The 24,231-nt window shown below is 35.8% G+C and overlaps 1 protein-coding gene across 9 annotated transcripts in view; it reads right to left on the bottom strand.

Moving 5' to 3' along the window:
* The window catches only part of DMD (dystrophin), a 2,362,639-nt gene that overhangs the window by 2,217,222 nt on the left and 121,186 nt on the right, over positions 1–24,231 (bottom strand). For 7 of the 9 annotated variants that reach the window (XM_070783462.1, XM_070783461.1, XM_070783458.1 and 4 more), the window contains exon 1: positions 19,286–19,578. The exons of 1 other annotated variant lie outside the window; for it this stretch is intronic. In XM_070783462.1, coding sequence (XP_070639563.1) covers positions 19,286–19,316 — 31 coding nt within the window. In that variant the 5' untranslated portion in view covers positions 19,317–19,578. Of the gene's footprint in view, positions 1–19,285; positions 19,580–24,231 lie in introns of those variants that run through there. One more of the 9 variants, XM_070783466.1, reaches the window with a different exon arrangement.

The following is a 24,231-nucleotide window of genomic DNA, read 5'->3' as shown; positions in this document are numbered from 1 at the left end:
CAGGGATGTCTTACACAACCTTCATCCTACCTCCTACAGTGCTGACGTTTTGGGTTACTGCAGTGCAGTGTCAAAACTGGGAATTGGCTGGCATAATTCACAGAATTTATTCAGATTTTACCAGCAACACATACATTCATCTATAACTCTGTGTGTGTGTGTGTGTGTGTGTGTGTGTGTAGTTCTATAGTTTTACCAAGTATAGCTTTGTATACCAAACACCACAATCAAGACACAGAATAAGTCCATTACCTAAGGATACCTTGCGGTGCCACTAAACAGAACACCCCCAATTCCTAACCTGTTGTAACCAATATACTCTGTTCTTTATCTGTATAAATGTGATTCAATAATGCAATATAAAAGGAATAACAGTATATAACCTTTTGATTCTTTTACACTCAGCTTAGTGCCCGAGATCCACCATAGTTGTTGTATGAATATAAATTGTTCTTTGCTTTTATTGCTAAGTAGTATTTAATGATGTGGATGTACCACAATCTGTTTTACATACACCCATTGATAGACATTTGGGTTGTGTCCAATTTCTGGCTAGCAACAAGAAAGCTGGCATAAACATCCATGTACATGTTTTTGTGGGAACCTAAGTTTCCATTTTCAGGGATAAATATACAAGGGTAGAATTGCTGGGTTGTACAGTAATTGCATGTTTAGTTTTAGAAGAAAATGTCAAACTGTTTTCTAGAACGGCTGGACCATTTTACATCCCCATCCCATTGAGACCCAGTCTCTTCATCCTTGTCAGCTTTAGTGCTGTCACTCAAAACACTTATGTGCAATAAAATTGTATATATTTAAGGTTGTGCAACATGATTTGATATGCACATACACAGTGAAATGATTACTATAGTAAAGTTAACATAGCATCATCTCCCATACTTATCTATTGTGATGGCAGCACCTGAAATCTATTCTCTTAACACATCTCCAGCATTCAATACAGTGTGATTGATCACAGTCACCATGCTGTACATTAGATCTCTAGAGTTAATCATCCTACATAACCACAATCTTGTACCTTTAATCGATATCTCCCCATTCCCTCCAGCTCCCCACCCCTGGTAACCCCCTCTACTCTCTGCTTCCATGCATTTGATCTTTTTAGGTTCTACTTATGACTGTGACTGGTGGGCTCCAGGCCATGGGATTGCAAAGAGTTGGACATGACTGAGTGATTAGTATACTACTACTTACTATTATGACTGAGATTGTACAGGTTTTTTTCCTTCCATGTTTGGCTGCAAGTTGTCATCTTTATCTTATAAAATGGGAATATTGTTATTAATGATATATTTTTATACAGTATAAGTAATTTTTATTGCAAAATTTTTTCTGCCCTTTCTCAGAGGGATTGTTTTAAATTTGCCTTGAAGTCCTCCCCACCTTATACACCTCAGGACAAATCACTGAGTGGTCAGTGTCTCTTCTCTAAAACATCTTAAAATGAAATAACTACTTTGTTCCATATCTCAAACACATATACATATCTCAAATACATATCTCAAGCTTGTTTAGATTAAAAAATGCATCTCTTCTTCAAGAGAGAGATTGGAAAAGTAAGAGTCTGATTTTTCCAGAATATTCACAGATAGCAATTGGGAAAAGGGAAAATCGATAAAAAATGTAAGAGACAAAAGGAAAGGACTAAACTAGTGTAGAACCAAGGAAGAACATCTAAGGTATGAAGGAGGCAGTTAATACTAACAAGTGTCACTGAGAGTTTACAAAAACAGATGATAGAAAATGTACATGAGTTGAAAACAGCTAAAAACAAAACAAAATGATATGAACAACCAAAATATTCTAGAGTAAAATGGAGTATGGGGAATTAAAGAAGGAAATAAAACCCAATGACAAAATCCATACCTTCAATACTTATATACATTAAGCTCCAACCAGGATTAAAGTGCTTTTGTTGTCATTTAAAATGTTCATAAAACAGAATAAAATTATCATTATTATAACATGTTCTTATATTTAAACAGCTGTAATAACAGTGTGCAATGAAATTTTAAACACCAATTAACTTATTGAAAAATTCCACTTGGCTCCCGGAAGGTTCTATACAAACCTACAGAATGTACAATGCCAGGCGTGAACGCAAATGGGGGATTTGTTCCTAGTTCAGAAGAAACAATGAAAAGCAAAAACAACTGATGGGGATGGGTTTGTGTAACTTAAAATCTGATTGATAAGTATTAGTCACGTGTATACACACAGGGAATTACAACACTGCTGTGTGTTACAATGGGATGTGACAAGGTAGAGAAATTTTATCTACTCTGGGAGTTTTGACTTCTATTCAGAGGGAGTGGCTGATAAAGGAAACTGATATTATCTAGGTGAAAGAGAGAGAGAAAAGAAAGAATAGTAAGTACAAAAGCCCTGTGGCAGAAAGGAAGCAAGGCCTATTCAAATAACAGAAAGAAAACCAGAAAGGTGGTAAGGTAGGGGAAGCATTACAGATGAAACCAGTATCTAGATCTTGTTTTATTTTCTTTTGCTTTCCTTATGGTCAACAGAAGCTACAATTAAGTGGGTGCTGATGAAGCAGATGGTGATATTATCATACTTAGCTGACTGGATGAATTTTAGAGAATAGAGTGAATGGGGAAGAGGTGAAGCAAAGAAACCAGAAAGGAAAGTGCTTCTGTATTATGAATGAGGGGGAGAAGCTTGATTATACAATCAGAACCCTAGTATGGGAGAGAAAATAAAGAGAAGTGGATCAAAAGTGTTCAGGAGATAAAACCCACAGTGATTGGCAGTGGTTTAGAAATAAGAGGGTGAGAGAGATAAAAGGTTCAAGGATGAAATAGGTTTCTGGCTTGTGAAACTGGATGGTTAGGTAGTACCATTCACTGATAAAGGAAATAGCGCGAAAAGCTCAGGTTCTGTGGCGTGGATGGGAAGTTCCACTTGGAGTGGAGATGGTTTTGTCACATATAAATGGAGATGCCGACCAGGCAATTTAAATCACAGTTCTGGAATTCATTGCAGAAATCTGAGCTAGAGGTATAATGTAGCCAGTTATCTGCAAATAAGTGTTAATAAAACCACATGCATGCACGTGGGTACAATGAGTGTGGAAGGGATTATAGAATCAGAAGACAACCCTGCTAGGACTGACCTCTGAAGAATTAGTATTTAAAGGCTGAGTTGAGATATTGGTCTTCAGACAAAGGAAAAACACTGAAAACAGGCTCATTTATATGCAGTTTTTCTGAAACTCTGATTACTCATTGAATGCTAAAGGTAGCACCACATTGGTTGACCTTGGACTTTGGTCTTTATATTAATAAGAAATACGGTGAATATAATTTGCATGCTATAGTTCCTGGGGAGGGGGCTCAAGGTTTCTCTCTAGTTCATTCCGTTCCCAGGATGGTTTTTGGTTGTGCCAGTCAAGAGTCTGGGGCTGCCATAGCCCTGGGTGTGTTTTCCACAAGAGAAGTCAAGAGGTTAAAGGTTCTTATTTCATATGGTTAAGTAATAGGATAGTCTGGGACATTTTTCTTCATGGGGGGAAGTATTTCACCTTCTCCACTTAAACCACTTGGGAAACAAAATGGGACAAAAGTGAGGAGAGTCATGGGGAAGGCCTCAGATCTCCTTCAACATGTCAATGATTTTCAAAATGTACTCCATAGAATTCTGGCCAGCCCCAAATCATTTCAATGGAGTCTGTAAAATCAAAACTATTTTCATTTTAACACCAAGATATATTTTTTTTTATCTTTTCCAATGTGTTGACATTTGCACAGGTGATGCAAAAATAGAAGGTAAAATTCTGGTGTGTGTGCATGCTCAGTCACTCAGTTGTGTTTGACTCTTTGCGACCCCATGAACTGTAGCCCACCAGGCTCCTCTGTCCATGCAATTTTCCAGGCAAGAATACTGGAGTGGGTTGCCATTTCCTTTTGAAAGGAATCTTCCTGACCCAGGGATTGAACCCAGACCTCCTGCATTGGCAGGTGAATTCTTTAACACTGAGCCACAAGGAAGCCCCAAATTCTGGTGCTTTAGCACAAATCAAAACAGTGACACAGATATGGAGTCTCTACAACATATACTCTAGGAAAAAGAAGACAGTTTTAATTAAGAATGTCCTTTATGAAGCAGTAAAAATTACTGATTTTATTAAAAATTTACTTTTGAATATGTACCTTTTAAATACTCTGTGTGGTAAAATGGCAAATATACATAAAGCACTTCTTCTAAATACTGAGTTTGATGATTGTGTTGAGAAAAGATACTTGTACAAAGCTTTGCATCATGAACTGACTGCTGTATTTCATGGGACGTCATTTGTACTTGAACGACTGATTGATAGACAAACTCTGATTACCCAGAGTTGGGTATTTACAGGCATTTTCTTGAAAATGAGTCACCTTGGTCACTTCAAGGAAAAGGACTGAGTGGATTTTGGCCAATGACAAGCCAATAATATTTTTTCAAATGCTCAAAAAATATTAGACATTAGGAAATTGGAATTTTGGAAATGTTGCTTTCAACTTGTTAGCTGGACAGTTTTCAAACTTAAAGGTATTTCTCATGAGATAAGCAGTGATTTTTTGATACTATAATATTCATATGTCACCGTTTGAAAGATGTGCATACAATAGTGACCACTTCATGACATTACAAAATCATACATGAGTAAAAGGTCCATGTGAAATGTAAGAGAGATCCATGGGTTTTAAATTGTATCAATGAACAGAAAGTTTATTAACAAACTTTCAAGATCCTACTTTGCTTTAAGAAACTACAACATGTTGAGTTTTTATGTAGTATCAGTAATATTAATAATTATCTGTAAAGATCATTAAAATATTCCTTCTGTTTCCAATTAACATCTGTCTGAGGTAAGAGGTGAGTTTTTTTTTCATATGATTTAACTAAAACAACATATTGCAACAGATTGAATGCAGAAGTAAATATGGGAATTCAGCTGTTTCTAAAGAGATATTAAAGAGATTTCTAAGTGTGAAACAATGTTGTCCTTGTTTAGAAACTATAGCCGTATTTAATAAAACTGCATTATATATTAAAAAAAAAAATAAAGGCTGAGTAGAGAGAATGAGCCCATCAAGCAGACTGAACAGGAACATCCAAAGAAATGGGAACAAGCCTAGGAGAGTGCAATGCACAGATCTCAAGGAAGACATTTTTTAAGAAGGGATAAACGCTCAATACTGACCACAGCTTCAAGTTCAAGAAAGAAGTGGAAAATTTTTTCTGAATTGGTTTTAGTGACATGGCATTCTTTACTTCACTTGAACTAAGTCAGGTGAAGTTTGAATAGAAAAAAAAAAAAAAAATGAAAGTACAACATTTTTAGGGAAAAAAATCTCAATATCTAGTTCAACTAATGGATATAAAAAGTAGAAATATAATACCTTATTTTATTTTTATATTTGTATCATACTATCAGGATAGTATGATAATTCCATTTATAATAATGTTTTCTTAAAAATTATCAAAAACAAATAGTGTTTCACATTAAAATGAAATGACTGATAGCTTCTTAAGGAATGAAATAACAAACTAATTGGGAAGTGAAATATGGATATAACAAATCATTTTCCCATTTTTTCCCCAACTGTGTTGTAGTTTTCTTTATATTTTCCAAATGGAAGAGATTATTTCAGTTTTGTTTTAATAATAGCAATTATATTTATTATTTATACATACTGACTTTATATATATCAGTAAAGCCACATTATTCCTGTTCACAGTTTGTTGCTGTTCAGTCACTAAGTCGTGGCCAACTCTCTGCAACCCAATGGACACATGGCTTCTCTGTCCTCCACTAAATCTTATTTCTGTGGGCCCAGTCCTTGTTTTTTTATTCATCTAGCATAGTAGCCTATGTACAAGTGAAATAAAATCAGGAAGACATCTAGTGAGATCCTTCTGAGGAACCTGCTGTAGATGATTACAACAGATCAAGCCAAGTTCACACAGTCAAAAGGCTGAGAAAGGAATAAAACACGAAAACAAGTCATCTATTATGGATTATCATCATAGATAGCCCCTGAGAAGGTCTAGAGGATAGATATGAGGTTTTTTAGGACATCTCAGTTTTGTTTCTTTTTTTTTAAATCACAAATAAGGCTTTTAATTATTTAGCTTCTTACTTATAGTACTCACATAACAGAAACTGAAAAATCCATGTTGTTATTTAGTCGCTAAGTCATGTCCAACTCTTTGCAACCCCATGGACCGTAGCCCACCAGGCTCCTCTGTCCATGGGATTTCCCAGGCAAGAATACTGGAGTGGGGCGCCATTTCCTTCTCCAATTTTTTTCTTTTAGCCAATTGATTTTTTTTTTTTTTTTTAAATTTGGGCCACATCCCAAGGCATGTAGTTTCCTGACCAGGGATCACACCTTCACCCCCTGCATTAGAACGCAAAGTCTTAACCACTGGACCACCAAGGAAGTCCCAGGACATCTCAGTTTTTAATCTAAGAAACTACAATAGGCCAGGTTCTGTAGTTTTTAAGTGAACATAAATTTTATGAGTTTTTAAAATTTTTTTTAAATTTTAATTTATTTATTTTAATTGGAGGCTAATTACTTTACAATATTGTATTGGTTTTGCCATATATCAACATGAATCTGCCACAGGTGTACACGTGTTCCCCATCCTGAACCCCCCTAACACCTCCCTCCCCATACCATCCCTCTGGGTCATCCCAGTGCACCAGCCCCAAGCAACCTGTATCCTGCATCAAACCTGGACTGGTGATTCATTTCTTGTATGATATTATACATGTTTCAATGCTATTCTCCCAAACCATCCCACCCTCTCCCTCTCCCACAGAGTCCAAAAGACTGTTCTATACACCTGTGTCTCTTTTGCTGTCTCGCATAGAGGGTTATCGTTACCATCTTTCTAAATTCCATATATATGTGTTATTATACTGTATTGGTGTTTTTCTTTCTGGCTTACTTCACTCTGTGTAATAGGCTCCAGTTTCATCCACCTCATTAGAACTGATTCAAATGTATTCTTTTTAATGGCTGACTAATACTCCATTGTGTATATGTACCACAGCTTTCTTATCCATTCATCTGCTGATGGACATCTTTTAAAGGAACATTCTTAATAAAACATATTTAGTTTTTATTAGAAGATACCTGATTCTTTCCATTTTCTGATTTGTTCTATCTCCTCTAGAGCTCTGGCAGACACTCTCCATCAAAATCTGAGAGGTTTTGGCAGCTGACTGATTAAGAACCTGAATCCTTGGGTTACTCTGCTACCATTCAAATCCCGACTCCAGTACGTACAAACTGAGCTACTGTATGCAAATTCCTTAAGCTTCCTGTACCTCAGTATCTATATGTTAAATACAAATGTCTATATCTCCTCTCTCCCAGAACCGTAATGAGCATTAGCTGAGATGCATATAACATATCCAGAGAAATGCTTGGTATGGAAGTTATATATTATTTTTGAAGACTAGGTGGACCACAAATACTGTTATGCACCTACAAGGGACTGCCAATAATTGTGTGTGTGCTTAGTTGCTCAATTGTGTCTTTGGGACCCCATGGACGGTAGCCCTCCAGGCTTATCTGTCCATGGGGATTCTCCAGGCAATAATAATGGAGTGGGTAACCATGCTCTCCTCCAGGGGATCTTCCCAACCCATGGATGGAACCCAGGTCTCTCACACTGAAGGAGGATTCTTTACCATCTGAGCCACCAGGGTAGCCCAACTGTTTAGGTAGGATATATCAATGCCTCATTAATTCTATCTATGAATCATTGTTCCTTCTGCTTATTCTCTAATTCACATCTCCATATGGCCAAACTCTAAGGCCTACTTATAAATGTGGATTCATCAATGAAACTTTCATAATCACATAATCTATAAGTAATCATTTATGGCTGATTTGTACCATGGTTTATAACTCTCTTGACATATTACAGTAGTGGTATTTATGAGTATATGTGTGAGTGTGTGTATAAGTGCATGCCTATTTTTCTCTGACTTTGAGCTGTAATTTCATAAAAGGGAGAAAGAACATTGCAGGTGTTTTACTATGTATATTTATAAGCAAGTAAAATAAAGTAAAGCAAGTGGAGTTGCTCAATATCATATCATTCTACCTAGTCTTACTTCCCCCCAAGCTAACTGGTAAGTACATTACACTCATCCATGACCAGCTTTCAATTACTCAAGTACCATCTAGCTCTTCAGTACAATTCCAGTCTTATTTAAACTGAATTGTCAATGTTTTCTAGGTATTTTTACCATTTTTCCAGATTTAAGGATAATCAATTTTACTAATGGTTCTCAAGAAATCTTAGACACTTTTCCAATAAACATCTATATTAACTAAAATAACATTAAGGTGCAAACCTACCTTGTCATATCTATCCAATTCTGTATTCTCTAAAGGATGATTTTTCATGTTGCTTAACAACTCTGACTGAGCAATTGAAATTCAGACTATGATAAATGTTTTACACTGAAGGCTCATTTCATTATACAGTAGTCAGTTGAAATGGGGTTTCCGAAGAAGGTATTTTTAGGAAGCACAGAGTACATGAAAAAGCTGAAGACATTATACAATTTAAATATTTATTGAAGCTTTTCTACTAAGGCAACATTTTGGTGATATCTCATAGAAATACCAATACGGGAAAGGAAATTAGGGGTAACTAGATGGTAGAGTCTGTGGAAACCAAGACACCTGGTGCTGTGAGTGAGTTTCACATTTACAAAGTCATTAAATTGGAGAAGGAAAGGCACATTCGTCCTTACAGACATATTATTTCCTTTAGGATTTCAACATTCATTCTAGATACCTCTTAGATTATTTTCTGAAGTGTTTTTGTCTCCCTTTCTGAATTCCTGACTTCCTTCTCTTTACCCTCTATATGACCTTTGTAGCTGGTCTCATCTATGCTCATTGCTGCTGCTGCTGCTGCTAAGTCACTTCAGTCACGTCCAACTCTGTGCGACCCCAAAGACGGAAGCCCACCAGGCTCTGCCATCCCTGGGATTCAACAGGCAAGAACACTGGAGTGGGTTGCCATTTTCTTCTCCAATGCATGAAAGTGAAAAGTGAAAGTGAAGTTGCTCAGTCATGTCTGACTCTTAGCCACCCCATGGACTGCAGCCCACCAGGCTCCTCCTTCCATGGGATTTTCCAGGCAAGAGTACTGGAGTGGGGTGCCACTGCCTTCTCCGATCTATGCTCATTAAGGACATTAAATCAAATTCCTAATGATTATACAGCAGAGGTGATGAATAGATTCAAGGGATTAGGTTTGGTAGACAGAGGGCCTGAAGAACTATAGACAGAGGTTAGTAACACGGTATAGGAGGTGGTGACCAAAACCATCCCAAAGATAAAGAAATGCAAGAAGGTAAAATGGTTGTCTAAGGAGACCTTACAAATAGCTGAGAAAAGAAGAGAAGCAAAAGACAAAGGAGAAAGGGAAAGATATACCCAGCTGAATGCAGAGTTTAGAGAATAGCAAGGAGAGATAAGAAAGCCTTCCTAAGTGAACAATGCAAAGAAATAGAGGAAAACAGTAGAACAAGAAAGACTAGACAACTCTTCAGGAAATTGGAGATACCAAGGGAATGTTTCATGCAAGGATGGGCACAATAAAGGACAGAAAACGGCAAGGACCAAATAGAAGCACAAGATGTTAAGAAGAGGTGGCAAGAATACACCAAAGACCTATACAAAAAAGTCCTTAAAAACCTGGATAGCCATGTTGCTGTTCACTCACCTAGAGCCAGACATTCTGGAGTGTGAAGTTAAATGGGCCTTAGAAAGCTTTACTATGAACAAAGTTAGTGGAGGTGATGGAATTCCAGCTGAGCTATTTCAAATCCTAATAGATGATGCTGTTAAAGTGCTGTACTCAGTACGTCAGCAAATTTGGAAAACTCAGCAGTGCTCACAGGACTAGAAAGATCAGCTTTCATTCTAATCCCAAAGCAGAGCAATTCCAAAGAATGTTCAAACTACCACACAAATGTGCTCATTTCACATGCTAGCAAAGTAATGCTCAAAATCCTTCGAGCTAGGCTTCAGCAGTATGTGAATCGAGAACTTCCAGATGTACAAACTGGATTTGGAAAAGGCAGAGGAACCAGAGATCAAATTGTCAAGATACAGTGGATCACAGATAAAGCAAGGGAGGTCCAGAAAAACATCTACTTCTGCTTCATTGACTATGCTAAAGCCTTTGACTGTGTGGATAACAACAAACTGTAGAAAATTCTTAAAGAGATGGGAATACCAGACCACCTTACCTGCCTCCTAAGAAATCTCTGTGCAGGTCAAGTAGTAACAGTTAGAACCAGACGTTAGAACAGTTAGAACAGACTGGTTCCAAATTGGGAAAGGAGTACGCCAAGGCTGTATTTTGTCACCCAGCCTATTTAACTTATATGCAGAGTACATCATGGGAAATGCCAGGCTGGATGAAACACAAGCTGGAACCAAGATTGCCAGGAAAAATATCAACAACCTCAGATATGCAGATAATACCACTCTAATGGCAGAAAGTAAAGAGGAATTAAAGAGCCTCTTGATGAGGGTAAAAGAGGAGAACGAAAAAGCTGGCTTAAAACTCAACATTCAAAAAACGAAGATCGTGGCATCTGGTCCCATCACTTCATCGCAAATAGATGGGGAAAAAGTGGAAACTGTCAGATTTTATTTTTCTGGGCACCAAAATCACTGCGGACAGTGAGTACAGCCATAACATTAAAAGATACTTGCTCCTTGGAAGGAAAGCTATGACAAATCTAGACAACATATTAAAAAGCAGAGACATCACTTTGCTGGCAAAGGTCCATATAGTCAAAATTATAGTTTTTCCAGTAGTCATGTACGGATATGAGAGGTGGAACATAAAGAAGGTTGAATACCAAAGAATTGATACTTTCGAACTATGATTCTGGAGAAGTCTCTTGGGAGTCCCTTGGACAGTAAAGAGATCAAGCCAATCAATCCAAAAGGAAATCAACCCTGAATATTTATTGGAAGGACTAATGCTGAAGCTGAAGCTCCAATACTTTGGCCACCGATGTGAAGAGTCAACTCATTGGAAAAGACCTGGATGCTGGGAAAGATTATGGGCAGGAAGAGAAGGGGCGACAGAGGATGTGATCATTGGATGGCATCACTGACTCAATGGACATGAGTTTAAGCAAATTCTGGGAGATAGTGAAAGACACGGAAGCCTGGCGTGCTGCAGTCCATGGGGTTGCAAAGAGTTAGACACAACTTTGTAACTGAACAACAAGAGACATTAAGTCCCCAATAAAGAAGTAGGCTTCACATCCCCGGGTTCCCAGCACCCATGCTCTCCATTAAAAACTTATTCTACATCCCCAATTCTTCCCATTATTCTAGCTCCCTTCAAGTCTTCTCCTTCTAAACGGTACTACTATCCACCCAATTCTACATGCCATAGAAAGCACCACATCCAACTCAATACTAATTCCTATTGACTCCATCTCCTAGGTAAATCTTAAATCAATCCACTTCTTTCAACTCCAGTGTTACCATTCTAGTTAACATCATCTTCTTTTGTCCCTGGAGAAACTACCAGATTTAGAGCTTCAGACTGGTAGCTCCTCATCTACTCTTAACACCTTCTAATCTCTTTTTCACAAAACAGAATACTGTTCTTAAAAAAAAAAAAAGCAAAAATAACACAAACATAGTCATTTCACCTCCTTAACAGAAACCCTTAAAAGCTAATCATTGATGTTACTATACAAAAAAAAAAAAAAAAAAAAAATCATTGCCATGAGCTCTCAGGCACTGAATGATTGGATCCCAGGCCACTGTATCAACTGCATGCTTATTTAAACTGCCCCACTTATGAAAGTCTAGGAAAGTTTATCGTCGTTTAGTTCTTTCGTCATAGCATGTTACACCTTCACATCTGTTGATCCCTCTGAATGTAACATTTCCCTCTTTTTCCCTCGGACAACTATGAGCCAATTCCATTCTGCATTGCCATACTTTGAATGCTGATTTCTTAGGAATCCTTTCCCCAATTTCTAATACAAGTCTAGGTCTCACTAGTATACATTTTTCTAACAAGGTGTGCATTATTTTGTAGTCCTTACAATGCAATTTAAATTGCAGTCCCCAATTGCAATGTAAATAGTGCATGAACATTATATATATATATATATATATATATATATATATATATGCTGCTAAGCTGCTTCAGTCGTGTCCGACTCTGTGCGACCCCATAGACGGCAGCCCACCAGGCTGCCCCGTCCCTGGGATTCTCCAGGCAAGAACACTGGAGTGGGTTGCCATTGCCTTCTCCAATGCATGAAAGTGAAAAGTGAAAGTGAAGTCGCTGAGTCGTGTCCGACTCTAGCGACCCCATGGACTGCAGCCTACCAGGCTCCTCCATCCATGGGATTTCCCAGGCAAGAGTACTGGAGTGGGGTGCCATTGCCTTCTCCGAGATATATATATATATAATTTCCTCTGCTAAATTCTAATCCCAGTGAGTGCACTTATTTAGAACATTATCTCCAGAACATGGCACAGTATCTGGCACAAGTAGGTGCTCAACATATCCTAGTTACATGACCAAATGCATGAATAACAAATGGTTCCTTCTTCAAACACTGGTCACCGAAACCCACACAATACAAACTTTAAGGAGCCACTTCCTCTGATAGTTTTATTTCTGGATTTATTTAGAGAGCCACTCTATTTCTAGACATTTAAAGGAAAACACTGCAAAGTCCATAGGCTTGAGTGAAGTAAACTCAGTGATAACACTTGGTGCTCTCTGACATAGCCCATTAGAGACGGGGTATGTACACCTAATCCAGAGGAATTCTCTAGCTCTTCAGCAGCTGTTCACATGGCTCCTGACCTGCCCTTCAGGCTCTACTAAATCAGGATTCCCCAGCTGTCTGAGCTTCCAGTAAGCTCTTTCAGTTAACCACCTACATGCCAACACTGCTTGTATCTGGTTACATTCTTTAGAGTCCAGTTTTCCCTTTTCCTTCCTAGTTATTTTCCAATATATGAGAGCCACTGAGGTTCACCACTTTCATACATAATTTTATCTGTCCCTCAACTATTTTGGAAACATTTTGCCTGCTTAGTCAGCAATCTATTTCTAATATTGCCTTCATGAGCATCTATATATAAAGGAATTACTCAGCTTGCCTTTGATGAAAATACTTGCACAGTTCTGACTCTGATTTTTTTTTCCTTTCTTATGTCTTTAGTTTGACCTCACACAGTTTCCAAGGCTAATATCTGCACTTGTAAGAGTGTGCTGACTCCTGTGCCCTTTAAGTCAGCACTTAGCCCGGGCTAAGGTACTATTGCTGCTGTAATCTGATAAAGGAGCAGACAAGTTGTGTGCAAATAAAGATGGGTGCCAAGAATGAGCAAAAAGCCACCGATGTTTATGCCCTTTTATAGTCCTGAATCCATGACAGTCTTCGCGAAAAGCAGAGTGGGAGGAGGGAGAGCAATTTAAAACAAAACAAAGCAAAAGCCAAGAAGAGGGTGAAAACACTGAAAGGTTAACTCCTTTATTTGCCCATAATTGGGCATAATGAGACATGATAATGCTAATTATGCTCAATGAATCCTGGCCTTTTTAAAACATCAATTATTTCATAAGATTAGAGATAAAGAACAGCTAAAAGTTGAAGATAAACTGGCAAAAACCTGTATATTATTTTGGCATATATAAATCCCTCATTGCTGTAATGCCTGCGAATGGGCTGAATTTACTAAATATATTTATTAAATATTTATTAAGTGTAAACTAAGAGTGTAACAATGTAAGCATTTTTTAAAGTTTCTTTAAAATTCTGTTAACTGTTTAAAACTCATTCAGCTACCTACATTCTGACTTTATCACATGGATAAGCATTGGCTTCCATACTATGCACTTTAATATTCCTTCTGTTCATTAAAGCAACCCAGTTTTCTCTTAAAAATAAATAATAAAATTAAAATAGAGGCAACATTCTTCCTCAGATTCTAAATATTTTAAAGTAGCCTTAGATACATTTCAGCTTTAAAAATTAATATATAGGAAACCATTTTTCTAACATTTAAAATTTATGGAAAACCAGTGGCTTAAAATTATATGGAATCAAAATACTGAACTACCAGTTCTGGAAGATTCATCATTTATCCATACCCAAAACAACAACAGCATCAACATTTTACCAGCATAGCATCAAAATGACAGTTCCTTTCCAGTTAAAGGATAATTGTTAATTCTCCCCACCTTTCTTTGGTGAAGAATGGGGTGAATAATGACAAACCAAAAGTAAGGCACTGAAGCAGAAGGGAAAAGATAATAAGGAGACTGGGGAGAAACTGATTTCCAAAGTCAATCCAGATTGCTGAGAACACTTGTTTTCTCTGGGCTGAATATCATTACAGACTATGCAAAGTCACCTCTCAGGACTGTAGGGCCCTAGAAAATTGCTCTGTGTCTTGTTTCGCCTATCAAAATTCTGAGGTCTTGTGAATGAATATCAGAACATAAGGACTGAGCACAGAGCTGGATGAAAATTTTTTCTTAAAATGGTAGCCTGAATGGAAGACTCCAGCTCTGGGAGCGAGGGCATTGACCTCAGCTTTTGTTAATGGGCATGTGGGGGATTCCGTGTGGTCACAAGACTGGGACTCTTCTAAGCATGAATGAGCAGGGCCATTCCCTTTCTTCACCCTCATTTGCCTGCTGCTTGTCAGAATTGTGGCTGAGACATTTAAGATTCTCCTAAACCACTGGAGCCATGGCTTTTGGTTTTGTGGCCATATTCAGGGCAGAGTAGTAATCTTGAATGGGGAAAGAAAAAGGGCATGTCCCTTGGAGTTAAAGCATTTCAGAATTTCTGGAGGAGCCATCTGGTTTTAAAAGGCACTAGCAAAACTCTAATATGCTGTAATATTGAATACATGGGAAAATAAGCTTTTAATACCCTAATTTTTGGAAAAAAGCAAACCAAATCATCTTAGCTACTACTCTTCAAACTATCATTTGCATAGGGGTGACTCACAAAAAGCAGGGTTACTCTCCCTTTCAAGAGAGGCTATCAGAATCTCTGAAAGACATTTTCACTTACAATATTAATTAGAGGAAGCTTTATATTTTACAAATATAAAGATGTTAGGACAATTCTGCATGTGACAGAAGTAGACAAACCCCTTCCAAATTGGCAAAATAATAAACTATACTTTAGCACTGCCTGGGCTTCCCAGGTGGCTCAGTGGTAAAGAATCCACTTGTCAATGCAGGAGATGCAATGCGGGTTCAATCCCTGGATTGGGAAGATCCCCTGGAGAAGGAAAGTCACCCACTCTAGTATTCTTGCCTGGAAAATTTTGTGGACAGAGGAGGCTGGTGTGCTACAATCCAGGGGGTCTCAAAGTAGTCAATCAAGATTCAGCAATTGATCACACATACACACACACACAGAGCACGGCCAACCTATTTTTCATATCTGTATTAAAATTAAACTTCAGAACTCCAAATACAGTATGAGTATTCCTCTGTCAATATTATACAGCATGAAATTCCAAGGACTTGTAATGAATGGACGTTTTTAAATGAGGGAAAAGATGAAAACCACAAAGTGTTTATTTTTTTGCTTGTTTGAGTTTTGTTTTGTTTTGTTTTGTTTTTTGTTTGAGTTTTGAAGATCGGTCTGCTCCATGGACCATACTGCCAAAGAAAAAAGTTTCATGAAATTATGCTATGGTACTTGGCTGCATTTAATTAAAAAAAAAAAGTCTTCTCATATCCCATACCACAGCCTATATCTTTCCCAACAAAATGTTCCTATATGAACCAACTGCCTTGATAACAACACAAATCTCATAGGACTATGGCAGGACTTTGTGAGAAAGAAAACTGTGGCCTCCCTCTGAATCCAATCACACCCTGAATGCTGTATAAAAATAAACCAAGGTCATCATTATTCCTTCTCACTGTGATTTGGCTTGCCTTCAAACTACATACTCTGTATATCTGAAATAACTGCACCGCCTCCATTAACTGAGTTTGACATCACTTTAATCAATGTATCTTTTCAGAATGAAAGGCAGAAATGTCAAATTCCTACGATTATAAACTCCTTTAACTCTAATCTGCATTAAGTAAAAGCCTGTCTTTGAGAAATAATACATACTTTAAAGAAATATAACTAGCATCAATTTTCTTTTAAAAGGGAAGGGGTAAAAGAGATTGAACCGCAACAAATCTCTTCATACAGAGATGATTTCCCATGAAATGTTCAAAGCTTAAGTCTGCAAGTGCTTCACTTATATTGGCTCCTCCCAAGTCCTACCTGATTTTGTATTCATAATTTTGTATTAGTTTTCCAAAAAGAGTCCCCTTCCTTCAATTGTTCAAGCTCAGGCCCATAAAACCTACGCCTGCTTCTTCCTTTATGGTTTGTGATGTTTTGTCATTACTCTTGTCAGTATCTATTCAAATGAGGTCTATTTAAATAGAAAATAAAACATATAAACAGAAAATTTGGAATATATAGATATATAACTCAATCACTTTGCTGTATAACTGAACTTAACAGAGCATTGTAAATTAACAATACTTAAAAAAAACGAGTTTAAAGAAAGAAAAGTATCTTTATAGAAAAATTAATTTCCAATTAATTTTCAAGGTCTCTCTTTGGTAACTCAGTACTCTGTGATTTAAATGTGCATGTGTGTTTATATAAAGATACAGAGTCACACCAAAATATCAAGTTTCTTGCATTTGCAGTGCAAGAAAGAATGGTTTAATAAAAAATATGATAAATCATTTTTAATAAGTTAGGGAAATATTACAGCAGAAAGTGGAAGGGTAAGGAAAGTTTGGGAAATCACTTTGTTTTATTTTTGTGATAAAACCATGATGAAAGATAATAAAATAGAATTAAAAAATCTTGACTTTTCCAGAGAACAAAGATTTTAATCTCTTTTATTAAACCACCCAAGTGGTTAAGAACTTTACAATTTGTTTCACATGTAGCAAATGACTTGGCCTACAGATTTTAAATGTGTACTTTAGGACTAAAGAGGAAGCTGTATTAATATCTCTGTCCAAATTATGAATTTATATTTCAGTACTGTCTAGCTGGAGTAGTATCAACCAATACCTCTCTTCCTTAAATAACAAATTTGCACAGAACATTTTTTGGTCTTTAAGTTTAAAGTAACAATTATAATGATATTTTCTACTGTATTTTCCATACTGCTATGCCACATAAGAGACACAGAGGGCTTCTTATTAAGAAGTATATTATCTATTTAGATCAGCAATCTCTTTTTCATAGTTAAGATGCCCTTAAAACACTCTGCAAATGAAATTCTAAAAGATGATATTATTAGACTTTAAGAAAATTTGCATCATTTAAAAAATTCTAAAGAAATATATAATTTGCAATCAATTATTTGAATGACTCTTTGCAAAACAATATTTAAGTAATTCTAAAAGTAAGCAAGACTTATGTTAATACAGTGCTATTCTCTATTAATTGGTAACTATTTTGGTTAAAACCCAACCAAGTGTACTCAAGTTTTTCAAACCAATGCAATTTAAAAAACTGGATTCAAATGTCAATACATTCAAAGAGTAGTATGTTGTCAGTTAATAAAAGTTAATGTATAATGTAACTTTGTGAATATATTCATTTTCTCTTAAGAAATTCATTGCCATTTAGCCTAAGTATTACCTGATCACATACTATAATAAAGTCCTACAGGGCTTGTCCAAAAAGGTTAGCTTTCTTCAAATTCTGATTAAGAATTTAAAAAGTCATTCGAATATCTATGACAAAGCAGATGGCTTATCTTGTTCCATGTCAAAATTAAAATTCTGCTGCTCTCCCTAAATTGCTATATATACTGGTTTATGGTTTTAATTTTATAGCTATATCAATTGATCAAGTGATGAATATGTGTGTATTAAAAAGAACAAACATATGCTTTGTATTTTTGTAATATCTGCAAATTGAATGGCTTTTCAATCAGAAATCAATTCTTATATCTGTCAAAGAAATTTATAAAGGAAATTATATAAAAATGTTTTACTACAAAATCCAGTATCATCTTTTGTAAATCAATACATGCACACTGTTGATTTCTTTCCACAATTTTTTCTCAGAGGTGAAACTTCTCTTGTGACTCTTTTCCCAGAAGTTTTGAATAGTTACTTATTTAGAGAGATTTCACTTCTTTCATCCTTAATTATAGACCCTCATATCTATTTCAGGGAATGACTACAATCCACAAGTCAAAGGCAGGTAAGAAAAGAGATAATCTTCATCCACCTCTTTGGGACACATTGTACTCCTCATATATTATTTGTATATATTATTTTTACTGTTGTGACATGGTCAGTTTTTACATGTTTTATTAATCATTTTTACTTTCTTAAACAAAAAAGTTGGAGTTTATATAAAAAAGTCAAACTAAAATGTTTTACTGAAAAGTTAGGTCATCATAGACATGAAACAACACTGTGACTTGAATGCAAATTATGATTAGAAGCCCCTCATGTTTTTCTGTTGTTTTCTTAATAAAAGTACCTGGTAATTTGATAGCAGAGATCATATCATCATTTGAAATAATTTTTAATGATATGCTACAGAAAAGAACATTCAAAATACTAAATGTAGTATGAGAAGGGAACTTTTAAATTAAATATTTATCAATACTTTTCTCAACCTCCATTTATCCATCACAAAGCATTCTATTCTTTATCTTACCCCCATAATAAGCCACATAAAACTTTTCTAACCTTGAGGCATCCACATGTCATTCCCATAGAGCAATTAGTTCATTGAGAATATATGTCAGTTCAGTACTCCACATGTAACTATTACTGAATACAAAAATATCAAATAATCATGATAATAACTCATATACACAAACTATTTAACAGCAATTTAAATTGTTACAAATACTCCAAGCCAGTTATGCATATTCTATTACTGGAGTAGTTTCTTAAATAAGAAAGATGTGTTTTTTGCAAACGAAAAAGCTTAAATGCTAACTCATTTATATTGAAAAGTTTCCCCAGTGAGAAACATGTACACCTGCACATATATATGTGTAATATATATATATATATATAACATTTATGCTTAATCACAATCCACTATAATAAGTTTAAATCAATCTGCCTAATCAGTGAGCTTGCCACAAACTAAAAGTTATGCCGCAGTAAAAAATATTTTTAGTTACTTTGTACTTACAACAGTCCTCTACTTCTTCCCACCAAAGCATTTGGAAAAAAGAAAAGTATATATCAAGGCAGCGATAAAAATCTTGGTAAATTTTCTCTCAACTTTATTGCTTCAGTAGGTTTAGGAATGATGAGAAACCAATCAACTTCAGCAGCCTTTAAAAAATAAGACTTCAGGTTTTTTTTTTTTTTTTTTTTCTATTCGTATTCTCTGAAGCTAATTGCCTCCAAGATCTGAGTCCTGTAAGGGGAAAGTGAGTGATCCCAACACTGAGTGAGTCAACATAGTAACTGATGCCAGGATTCTGTAGAGGCCCCTGGATATTTTGAATTCCAGGACCTGCGCAGAAGCAAGTGACCCGCCTTTTCTCTCAAGTTGGTTTCCCATAATAGGACTGCCCATGGCCACTACATATAAGGTTGTGCTTCCAGCATGGCAAGTCCTGTGAATTCAAATAGTGTTCAACTGTGTTCTCATTAATATCTAAACCATAATAGCCCAGGGGATATAGTATTTGCTCTCAAAGCCTTCTTAACATAAAAACTCTTTGGTACACAACTGTAACAAGACTTTCTGAAATCTCTATGCACATTTCCAGAATATTAGAGCAGAAAATTCTGATCCAGATTAGCCTTTTAAATGCCTTTGCTTTTTTTTTCTTTTTTTTTAAACTTTCTCAATAGCACTAAAACTTTCACTCTACTGAACAAAAAGAAATGCCCAGAATAATCTATGCATTTGTTATATATCCACTGTCTACCAAACTTAATTTCTACCCTGGGGATCCAATCAAAAGTCATATATTGATGCCAACAGTCTGAATAAGAGAAGAAACAGCAGAATGAAGCAGCTGAGCTCTGAAGGCAGAATGTGTATAGCTCTCATGGGAAAGGCTTCTGCTAAAATAAAGAATACTTTAAGAATGAAGTGAAGAAATCCCCCTAAAATGCTCAATTGTTGTTGTAACTGATGATACAAGTTTTTTTCCACTAACAAATTACTTTTTCTTCAATTTACTTGCTGAGATTTATTTAAAACATCCTCTTAGACACTGAGTTAATGATCAACTATGTAATGATTCTCAGAAGTTTTCTGTATTAAATGAACACAACTGTAACACACCATTCAACATGTTTCTAAACTATTTTTTGCTAAGAGAAGGCTTCTTTATCTCCTTTCTTATTTTTAATTTTAATGCAATAGGTGAGCCCAATATTTATAGGAAATACTGGTAACACATTTGAGAAAGATATTTCTTCTGCAATTACAATAATCTCTGCTAAAATTATTTGTTTGAGTGTTTTTATAGTACCATTTGTTAAAGTGACAGACTCATTTTTCTATGCCAAGCATTCAATTGCTTGGCACAGAAATAAATTGTAGATAAAAATAGGAAAAAAACCCTGACATATGGGAGTCAGACTATGTTTACTTTAATAGTGAGTTATACATTTTACATTTTGGAATATCATAATATTACCAATCTCCTCAATAAAATCTGTATGAAATAAAACACAAGCCCTGATTTTAATTTGTGGGTAACTGTACTTAAATTACTATCATCCAAAGTAGATTTAAAATTTTCTCTATAGGTCACCTCATCTCTTTAGTGTGGTTGTCTAAATATGTATATAATAAACAATTTTATGAAATATGCTAAGAGAAATGTTTTAGGAGTTACATGGATCCACATCTGCATGTTACATTTCCTGTCCTATGCAATGGCATGCAATACTGCTCAGAGTATAAGTTCCTTTACACCTTGTATCATGAGTTCCCTGTAGATATAAACCCACATTTCAGCCAAGGTACGTGTACAGTTTATCAGGGATTTGTAAAGTGCAGTCCATGAAGCAGCAGCATCAACATCAGGTAGGAACCTTTTAGAAATGCAAGTACACACGAAACCTGAAAAATGAAAAAAAAAAACTCTGGGAGTAGGACACAGTCGGAGAAGGCAATGGCACCCCACTCCAGTACTCCTGCCTGGAAAATCCCATGGTCGGAGGAGCCTGGAAGGCTACAGTCCATGGGGTCACTAAGAGTCGGGCACGACTGAGTGACTTCACTTTCACTTTTCACTTTCATGCATTGGAGAAGGAAATGGCAACCCACTCCAGTGTTCTTCCCTGGAGAATCCCAGCGACAGGGGAGCCTGGTGGGCTGCCATCTATGGGGTCACACAGAGTCGGACACGACTGAAGTGACAGCAGCAGCAGCAGGACACAGTACTCTGTGTTTGACAGGTGAGCTAATTCACAGCCAGTTTTGAAAAACCCTGAAATGTATGTTTCCAAAACAGCTCTGGCTCCAAATATACCCAAAACTTGTCTTGGATAATATCTAAAGCAATATCCAAAGTACCAAACACTAATAGAGCTGAATGCCCTTAGATACATCTTGTCTTTCAGCCTTAGTCAATAATCAGGATTTGTTGGGCACCTGTAATAAATTTGACATTAACGTAGAATACTCACACTTCTCTTAAGGTTTTATAATCTAGGTGATAAGATACACTTAATAAAACTGGAAAAAATGAAAGGTACATAAAATAAAATTTGGCCTAAATACAGTGAACTCTAGTTCAGACCTTGTCATTACTTTCCAGTGGTCACTTACATCTCTCATTTAGTCCCTACAATAACTACACTGGACAGCTTTTAGGAGCATCATTACAAAAATGACTGCTCAAGGAATTTGCTCGTTCCCATTGTTAATAACTGGCAGAGCAGAATTTTTCAAAAACTTATTTTAACTTTTTATTTTGAAATAATGATAGATTCACATAAAGTTTCAAAGAAAGTATAGAGAGGTTCCATAAACTCTTCACTCATTTTTCCCCCAACAATTGTATTTAAGATAACTATAACACATATCAAAACCAGGAAATTGACATTGATATACTTTATATATTTCTGTCACTTTATTATGTGTGGTGATTTGTATAACCACACCTCAATCACAATACAGAGCCATTCTATCAGCACACAAATCTTCTTCCTTCCTTTATAGTCACACCAAACACCATCTCCAGTAGCCTGGTACCTACTGATTTGTTCTCCATCAATATAATTTTGTCATTTCAAGAATGTTAGATAAAAACAATCACTCAGTATGTGACCATCTGAGATTAGCGTTTTTCACTTAGCATAGTGTCCTAAGGATCCATTCAAGTTGTTATCTGCATCAAAAACCTGTTTACTTTTATAACTGTGTACTATTCCATTTCATGTATGTATTAGAGTCTGTTCAGACATTCATTCACTGTAGACCATTTTGGTTATTTCCAGTTTTTGGTTACTACAAAAAAACCTGCCAAACAATCAACTATATATATTTTTCATTTATCTGGATTAGTGCCCAGGAGTAAAGTTGCTGAGTCATACGATATGTATATATTTAGTTTTTTAAAAGAAACTACAAAAATGTTCTCTTGAGGGTTTGTATCATTTTATATATATCTGCCAGCAATGTGAGTGATCCAGTTTCTCCACATTTTTCTTGGTATTGTCATATATACATATATATGTGTGTGTGTATATATATATACATTTTTGTCTTAAGCAAGTAGAGATATATCCTGGCAGTCTTAATTTTAATTGTCTGAATGGTTACTAACACTGAACCTTTTTTTTTTCTTGTTCTTATTTTCCATCTGAATATACTTTTCAGTGAAATGTCTGTCCATATCTTTTGCTTATTTTCCAACTGGATACTTTCGTTGTAACTGCTGAATTTTCAGTAATCTTCATATACTCTACACATGAGTCCTTTGTTAGATATGTGTTTTACAAATATATTCTCCGAGTATGTAGCTCATCTTTTAATTTTTTAATAGAGTAATTCCAAAGCAAAAGTTTTAAATTAAAAAAAAATTTTCAATTTATTGAATTTTTTCTTGCATGGTTCTTTTGGTATCTTGCTCAAGAATTCTTCATCAAGTTTTAACTCATCAAGATTTTCTCTTAATTTTTCTTTTTGTAATATAACTCTATACTTACATTTAAATGGATTTTATTTTTTAAATTTTATTTATAGATTGATTTTTAGCCACTCTGCATCACTTACAGGATTTTAGTTCCCCAGTAAGGGACTGAAACTGGGCTCACAGGCAGTGGAAGTTCAGAGTCCTAACCACTACACTGCCAAGGAAATTCCCTTAGAATTTAATTTGAGTTCAATTTTGTATACAATGTAAAGTTTCTTTTCTTCTTTTTTTTTTTGCTTACAGATTTCCGATTACCTCAATGCCATTAGTGGAAAAAACATCTTTCCCCTGAATAATTTTTGTACCTTTGTCAAAAGCCACCTGGGCACATTTGTGCGGATCTACTTCTGCAATTGCGCCTCTGTCCTATTGATGTATCTCTCTTCCAATGCCATACTGCCTTAATTACTGCAGCTATATGATTAAGCATTAGACAGAGTTATTTATCCCACTACGTTATTCTTTTTAAAAATTACTTTACATTCTAGGCCCTGTGCCTTAACATAAAGATTTTAGACAAATAGCTCTATGGACCTAACAATAAAATATCTTCTTTAATTTTGACAAGGGTTGCATTAAATAGATCAATTTGGATAAATTCCATTTTTATCATGTTGAGTCTTATAATCCATTGACAGTATATACGTACAATATTTAGGTCATCTTTAATTGATTTTGTCATACTGTGCTTTCTAATAGTGCTTTGTATTGTGATCATATTTTTTCTTTCATATGTCTATACTAATATCACTATCTGTTATGTATGTGATTGCACAAAGAAAGAGAAAAGAACACAGGTTCCCAAAGTACTATTTTGAAAAAGAAACACATTAAAATACAGAACTTTACTTTACCAAAGGCACAAAGCATCCACGTCTGGACATATATCAAGACAAAACTGTAATTCAAAAAGATACATACACCTCTATGTTCATAGCAGCTCTATTCACAACAGCCAAGACATAGA

This window comes from Bos indicus, chromosome X, assembly GCF_029378745.1.
Source record: "Bos indicus isolate NIAB-ARS_2022 breed Sahiwal x Tharparkar chromosome X, NIAB-ARS_B.indTharparkar_mat_pri_1.0, whole genome shotgun sequence".
In the NCBI taxonomy this organism is placed as follows: Eukaryota; Metazoa; Chordata; class Mammalia; order Artiodactyla; family Bovidae; genus Bos; species Bos indicus.
Note: the sequence above shows the minus strand (reverse complement) of the source record. Positions and strands in the feature narration are given on the sequence as shown.